The sequence below is a fragment of the Bombina bombina genome, unplaced genomic scaffold, assembly GCF_027579735.1.
Source record: "Bombina bombina isolate aBomBom1 unplaced genomic scaffold, aBomBom1.pri scaffold_610, whole genome shotgun sequence".
Lineage (NCBI taxonomy): Eukaryota > Metazoa > Chordata > Amphibia > Anura > Bombinatoridae > Bombina > Bombina bombina.
Window position 1 is genome coordinate 235,597 of NW_026511360.1, and position 8,472 is coordinate 244,068.

Below are 8,472 nucleotides of genomic sequence, written 5' to 3' on the forward strand. Positions count from 1 at the left end.
AGACAAGTTCGTTGGAGCTTATACTTCAGCAGATTCAATTTTCAGATAATCTATAGACCGGGAGCTAGGAATGGCAAAGCTGATGCCCTCTCCCGAAGAGATCCAAGACCAGTAAATACACAAGAACCTACTTCGATTATTCCAGCTAATAGATTTCTAGGTCTTATGTCAAGTTTTATCTCACAAATACAACTTTCCTTGGCCACTGACAGTGAGATACCATACAATCAGGTTACCTTTCAAAACGATCTGTACTTCCATGGCAAGAAAATTTATGTACCAAAAGCCCTGAGAAATTATGCTATCCGTCAACATCATAATCCTCCTCTATTGGGACATCCTGGTATCAATAAAACCAAAAGATTACTGGACAGATCTTACTGGTGGCCAGATATGATCTCCACAATAAAAGCATACATACAAGACTGTACCATCTGTATAACATCCAAAAAGGATAGAAACAAACCTTATGGTGATTTAATTCCTACACCTATAACTAACAGACCCTGGCTGCACATAGGCATGGACTTCTTAGTCGAATTACCTTTGAGCACTGGTTTTAACACCATTCTTGTCGTCACTGACATTCTAACTAAGATGGCAATATTCATTCCCTATCATAAACTACCTACATCTTACGAAACGGCTCAACTTTTCCTAAATTCAGTTGTCAGATTCCATGGACTTCCAACTGTCATAACAACGGACAGAGGCACCCAATTCACTTCGAAGTTTTGGAAACATCTTACCCGACATTTACAAATCGATCATCGTCTGAGTACAGCTTTTCACCCACAAACCAACGGACAGACCGAGAGGCTGAATCAATGGCTCGAACAGTATTTGCGTTGTTACTGCTCCTATCACCAAATTGATTGGGCTCGCTACCTCTACATGGCTGAATTTGCTTATAACAACTCTACCAATAGTTCCACTAAGTTATCACCCTTCTTTGCTAACTATGCCTTTCACCCCAACTTCACTTTGGAGCAGACTCAACCTGTAAACTCCCCTATCGTCGATGACCTCCTGCAAACCATCGCGGAAAATTTCCATTTTCTAAAACTAAATATTCTGAATGCACAATCCTCACAAAAGAAGTATTATGATCTTCACCGAAGACCTGCTCCCACCTATGCAGTTGGTGATAGGGTTTGGCTGTCTACGAAAAATATCAAGATACCTGTTCCTTGTAAGAAACTTTCTGGATTGTTTATTGGTCCATTCCTCATTACCCGTATTGTGAACCGTAATGCTGTCACCCTGGACCTCCCTTCCTCTATACCTGTTCACCCAACATTCCATGTCTCTTTGTTGAAACCAGCCAATGATTCAACCCCTACCTCTAGCATTTTACCTCCTTCTACCTCACCTTTACTCTCCGATTCCTTCGAGGTCCAAGACCTTCTTGATTCTACGATTTGCAAAGGAGAATTACAATACCTGGTTAGATGGAAGGGTTACTCTCCGGATGATGACACCTGGGAACCGTATACACATATAGACGCTCCACGCCTAATATCCCGGTTCCACAGGCGCTACCCTCACCGTCCTAAGCATCAAGCCGAGGATCGGCTTTCTTGATGGGGGGCATACTGTAAGGATTTCAGGCCACCTTTTCCTTCTCTCCCTTACCTGCACTCCCTACCTGCTTTTAAGTCGTCACCTGACTGCAAACAGGTGCTTAGTAATTAGACTTGCAGCAGCTAACAGCATCATAGCAACTTCGCTTCTGTGAATCAGATTTAAGCCTAAATATTTGGATTACAAAATCTACTTGCCAAGAATCTACTCTTGTCAACTTTTCCAGTGTTGGATTAATAACTTGGGATAGCTTTGTTCATAAAAAGGACTTTCTGTTTCTTGTCAACATTCTCATCAGCCGCTCTACTCTGAGATATCCCAATCCTATATAAACCATCTGGTGTATTAAGCCGTTTCCTTCACTGACTTTCTATTGCACTTTCAACCTACTGGATTATATATTTCCTTTTGCACCTAAGGCCAAGTGAACTTAATACTCTGAGCTGCATATTCAAACAGCGTAAACCGCTGTCACTCAAATTCACTGAATCCTTTACGTCATCGCTTCTCCGGAGCTACAGTCTACAAGCCGCTGTCACTCATAAGGTCTGTTCCGCCCCCTCCTCCTCTCAGCTCCGCTCTGTAGCGGCTACGGATTTTCACCTGTCAGTAGCAACAGTCGGCTCTGCTCAGAACACGCTTGTAAGCGTAAGGACTTCAGCTGCTCACAAGTAGTGACGATTCTCTATGCTACAGGTTTCTAAGTTGTACCAACTCCTGAAGTGCCGCTGACACTCTGGCTTATCCGCTCTTATGTAATTAAGTGTGCAGCTCCTACTATCTTATCCCTCTTACAGCCACTATTTGAAATACTGATAGGACTAGCTTTTGTTACTTCTGACAAGTGTCACTAGTAAACATAACCTCATTCTGAAAGTAAGCACTGATACATCCTTCCGGTGTCCTTTGTTGAAAGACATACATTCTACTTTCTGATTTAAAATAACATTAACTTATTTTCACCTAATGTCGACCAGTCTATGCTGATTAATAGCCTGAAGTATATTGGTGATACAACACTGTTTGTGTTCAAGTCTGCAGTTGTGATCTCTTGCTTTACCTATTAAGGGAAAAGTGAAAAAGTTATGGAGATTAGGCGCTTAATCTGCAAAAGGGATAAAGGTGTGTATGGAGGTCGTTAGCTAAATATGTAGAAAAAAATGGACCTTGGACAGAATAAAGCCAGGGTTGCTGGCGAAACATGTTGATATCTGTGTGAACACCAAGAAAGAAAAAGCCTGTTTTTTTCCTGCGTACCGAAGTACTTAAGTGCAGGAGATTGAGGAACTACAAACACAAAAGCTAACTTGCGCAAGTTACAGAAACAAAAGGATTGTCTACAGTTTGGTGCTGTAATCAGAGCACTTCTACAAAGACCAGTGACAAGGTAACACAAAGAAAATTACCTACAGGAACCCCTTGTCTGAGAGTCAAACTGAGGACACATAGGAACCGCTGGGAAGCCGTGAGTAGTAACAGCTCACAAGAGAGGGTAAGAAAATCACCCCTAAACACTGTTTGGAACATTCCTTTTCTACAAATTGAGCTCACTGAGGATACAAAGAGGTAACTGTGAAACCGTAATATATCACAACATAAATATAAGGATAAAGAACACAGCCCTCAGTAATTTATCTCCAATTACTTACAAATGCTTTGATGAACTTTTTAGATACACAAAATTACAACCAATATAAGTAAACAGCCATTGTGGGGACACCATTTATAATCTTGCATTTAAATTGTTTTAACTAATTGTTAGTTTTTGCTACATATTTGTAATTTTAAAGTTGATGAAATATAGATATAAAATATCAAATAGAGACAAATATTATTAATTGTGTTGAAATAAAAGAATACATTCTATCTAAAATCTTTGAACAAAGGATACAAAGGAGCAGATAAATCCTTTTATTTGTGTATGAAACAAATGTATATCTGAATTTTAGAAATTTTATGAATTGATCGATATAGTGTTGCAACACTTAGGGATTGTGATTTATTTTATCTTGGTATTATCATGTTTTTATTTTGAAAATAAATTGTAGAAGAATTTTTCACTTATTCTGTCCAAGGTCCAGTTTTTTCTACATATTTAGCTAACGACCTCCATACACACCTTTATCCCTTTTGCAGATTAAGCGCCTAATCTCCATAACTTTTTCACTTTATACACCTTTCTATCTGGGAAGTAGATAGTAGGAGAATAGGGCAAGGGATATTAACTCTTAAGCGCTAGTTTATTTAACCCCCTTTTTTTGCTACTTACCTATTAAGGGGTTCACCTCTCAAAAGCTTACACACCTATATGAAAGAAAAAGTAAAGTGACACTATATAGGGGTCACAGCAGCTTTTGAGAGGAATTGGTTCATATACTGAGAATTTCCATCTAACAAATGTACTTATTGAGAATAATGATAATCATAAGTATAGGATCAATGTACTACAACAATTAATAGCACTTATATGCATGTAAAGAGATAAATGCTCTGGTACTGGTTGTTTTCTTGGGCACAATATATATATATATTACACACATACTCAGAAGCTGTTCCAGTGATGAATTAGGAAGGATCTGTTTGACTTCCCCCATCTCCATTTATTTGCTGTTTCAGGTCCTTGCTTTGCTAGGTCTGTGCTGCCAGTAGTGAAATATCTACAAACATCTGCAGAAGAGTCAACATGGTAGGGCTCTTACAGGCTTCCTTACTCCAGCTGCCAAAAGAATAAAGGTTTTTCTGGCATTGAATCCACCACCATGTCTCCCACATCTGCTCTGCTACTGTCTTACACACTTATCTCAGCACTCAGGGGGAACAGGAAACTTATGGGTAAAATTACAGTATCAGGTTACTGCTCATTAAGCTATAGTTTACCTCCTGTACCCGCAGCTCTCTTTAAAGCCGTTCTCTTATTTTGCCTCATTTTATTTTGCCTCCCAGCTAAACATTTCACTACATGTTTCGCTCACATAATAGAGAGCAGAAGTGCTACATTTTTGCACATTTCAAAAGTTAAAGTTTGAAACAAATAAAGGGGAGTTTAATTCTACATGAAGTATAAGATACTTCATGTAGAAAGCTCCTTTATTTGTTTTAACCGATCGCTGTTTTTAGCTGCTACAGCAGCCCACGGCTAAAAAATTTTTTTGCTAAGAGGTGACGTTTTCACCTCTTAGCCAATAGCCGTGCGGTAAATCCGGCTTGGCGCCCATGGGAGGCAGATTTACCGCACAGCTATTGGTTAAGAGGTGAAAACGTCACCTCTTAGCAAAAACTTTTTTAGCCGTGTAGCAGCTAAGAACGGCGATCGGTTAAAACAAATAAAAGGAGCTTTCTACATGAAGTATCTTATACTTTGTGAATGAAACTCCCCTTTATTTGTTTCAAAAGTCAATCCTAGTCAATCCTAGAGTTTGTAAAACGCTAGGATAGATTTCACTTTAACCTTTTAATGCCGTTATGCCGTTGTATTCCATCACAACGGCACTGGGCTTTAAAGCCGTTATGACGGAATACAACGTCATCGCAAACGGCTGTCCTGAGGCCTACTAGGCTTGCAGGATTTTATAGCGGTCTGGAAGGCGTTCCTAGCGTCTTAGGCACGCCCCCCAGACCCGATCCCATAATTGAAATCTCACGATCTTTTGCACGACTGCGTGATTTCAATTTTTTTTAACCCGGTCATGAAAGGGTTAAATAACAAATATAAGGCCCAAGATGGCTGCACCCAGTGTGAAGATGCAGAACTTTACAAACAGAAAATTGTAGAATGACTGAACAGCTGCAGGCACAGGAGGAAAAGCAAAAGCATGGTGATAATAAAATAGGGATTCATGATTCACATAGAGAATACCATTTTAAACCACATTCCAATTGATTTCTATTATCTAATTTGCTTTATTCTTTAGATATAATTTGTTGAAGAAATAGCAATGCACATGGGTGAGCCAATCACACAAGGCATCTATGTGCAGCAGCCAATCAGCAGCTACTGAGCCTAACTAGATATGCTTTTTAGCAAAGGATATCAAGAGAATGAAGCAAATTAGATAATAGAAGTAAATTAGAAAGTTGTTAACAATTGCATGCTCTTTCTAAATCATGAAAGGAAAAATGTGGGTTTTATGTCCCTTTTTAACCCCTTAACGACCAAGGACGTACGCCACACGTCCTCTAAAAAAATACACTTAATGACCGAGGACGTGTGGCGTACGTCCTTGGTCTGGAAAGCAGCTGGAAGCGATCCTGCTCGCTTCCAGCTGCTTTCCGGTTATTGCAGTGATGCCTCAACATCGAGGCATCCTGCAATAACCCCCCTTGGCCATCCGATGCAGAGAGAGCCACTCTGTGGCCCTCTCTGTACCGGACATCGATGGCCGGTTTCGTTGGTGGGTGGGAGCCAGTCTGGGAGGCGGGTGGGCGGCCATCGATGGGCCGTATGATGTGGCGGGGGGGCGGGATCGTGGGCGGGAACGCCGGGTGCGCGCGCGCGCGCGGGGGGGGGGGGTAGGAAGCGGGTGGGAACCGCTACACTACAGAACATGTATGGGGGAAAAGTGGCAGTGATTGCCAAAAATATATATATATATATCGATCTAAGAGATCTGGGAGGGGTGGTGGGTTGGTCTTTTGGGGGGGGGGGGCAAGCTACACTACAGAAAACTATTTTAAAAAAATAATAAAACAAGGTTTTACTATAAACTGGGTACTGGCAGACAGCTGCCAGTACCAAAGATGGCTACTAATAAGTTAGAGGGGGATGGGTAAAGAGCTGTTTGGGGGGTATCAGGGAGGTTGGGGGCTAAGGGGGGATCCTCCAGAGCAGCATATGTAAATATGCATTTTTTTTTATTTATGTTTTATCAAGGATAGCTTTTTTTTTTTAGTACTGGCAGACTTTCTGCCAGTACTTAACATGGCGGGGACAATTGTGGGGTGGGGGAGGGAAGAGAGCTGTTTGGGAGGGATCAGGGGGTGTAATGTGTCAGGTGGGAGGCTGATCTCTACACTAAAGCTAAAATTAACCCTGCAAGCTCCCTACATGCTACCTAATTAACCCCTTCACTGCTAGCCATAATACACGTGTGATGCGCAGCGGCATTTAGCGGCCTTCTAATTACCAAAAAGCAACGCCAAAGCCATATATGTCTGCTATTTCTCAACAAAGGGGATCCCAGAGAAGCATTTACAACCATTTGTGCCATAATTGCACAAGCTGTTTGTAAATGATTTCAGTGAGAAACCTAAAATTGTGAAAAATTTTACTTTTTTTTTTATTTAATCGCATTTGGCGTTGAAATGGTGGCATGAAATATACCAAAATGGGCCTAGATCAATACTTAGGGTTGTCTACTACACTACAATAAAGCTAAAATTAACCCTACAAGCTCCCTACATGCTCCCTAATTAACCCCTTCATTGCTGGGCATAATACACGTGTGGTGCGCAGTGGCATTTAGCGGCCTTCTAATTACCAAAAAGCAACACCAAATCCATATATGTCTGCTATTTATGAAAAAAGGGGATTGCAGAGAAGCATTTACAACCATTTGTGCCATAATTGCACGAGCTGTTTGTAAATAAATTCAGTGAGAAACCTAAAGTTTGTAACAAAATGTGTGAAAAAGTGAACAATTTTTTTTATTTGATCGCATTTGGCGGTGAAATGGTGGCATGAAATATACCAAAATGGGCCTAGATCAATACTTTGGGATGTCTTCTAAAAAAAAATATATACATGTCAAGGGATATTCAGGGATTCCTGGAAGATATCAGTGTTCCAATGTAACTAGTGCTAAGTTTGAAAAAAAGTGGTTTGGAAATAGCAAAGTGCTTCTTGTATTTATTGCCCTATAACTTGCAAAAAAAAGCAAAGAACATGTAAACATTGGGTATTTCTAAACTCAGGACAAAATTTAGAAACTATTTAGCATGAGTGTTTTTTGGTGGTTGCAGATGTGTAACAGATTTTGGGGGTCAAAGTTAGAAAAAGTGTGTTTTTTTCCATTTTTTCCTCATATTTTATATTTTTTTTATAGTAAATTATAAGATATGATGAAAATAATGGTATCTTTAGAAAGTCCATTTAATGGCGAGAAAAACGGTATATAATATGTGTGGGTACAGTAAATGAGTAAGAGGAAAATTACAGCTAAACACAAACACTGCAGAAATGTAAAAATAGCCTTGGTCCCAAACGGACAGAAAATGGAAAAGTGCTCTGGTCACTAAGGGGTTAAGCATTTTATTGTAGTTGTACTAAGCAGTTTAATGTCCCTGCCTGCAGCCTACCTAGACTTACTTTGTAACAAAGGATGCCAAAAGAACAAACAAATGTGATAATACAGGTAAATTGGAAAGTTGTTTAAAATGGCATGTTCATATATATATATATATATATATATATATATATATATATATATATATATATATATATATATATATATATATGTGTGTGTGTAAATATAATATAGTAAAATAATGGTGTATTATACAACGTATAAGATCTGGCAAATATGTTTACTGTCTCATTTCTAATCTGGTAACAACCAGTAGGCTCCTGTTATCATGTTTGTAATAATCTGACAACCTTATTTTCTTCCCCAATAAAAGTCGCGCACTTTCGCAATGGCATTTTTCATCCAATTCAAAGTGCACGATTTGTTTGTCAACAGCGTGCGCGCACGCAAATCAGTCGTCTGACACTTGCGGGCTCGTTCTGGTGCGGGGACTGTCTGCCGGTGAATGATTTTTCCCAGAAACCTACGCGTCGGTCGCCTCCGCCTTTTCTGCTCTACGGGCTGATCATGGCGTTCACGTTTGCGGCCTTTTGTTATATGCTGGCTTTGCTTCTCACTGCGGCTCTCATCTTCTTCGCTATATGGC

At 40.0% G+C, this 8,472-nt stretch overlaps 1 protein-coding gene across 1 annotated transcript in view; it reads left to right on the top strand.

The window, feature by feature from the left end:
* The first annotated feature begins 8,301 nt into the window (after window positions 1-8,301).
* LOC128643711 (protein cornichon homolog 1-like) overlaps window positions 8,302-8,472 on the top strand; it is a 28,546-nt gene continuing 28,375 nt past the window's right edge. The window contains exon 1 of the mRNA XM_053696542.1: window positions 8,302-8,472. This exon is cut by the window's right edge and continues 2 nt beyond it. Coding sequence (XP_053552517.1) covers window positions 8,394-8,472 — 79 coding nt within the window. The 5' untranslated portion in view covers window positions 8,302-8,393.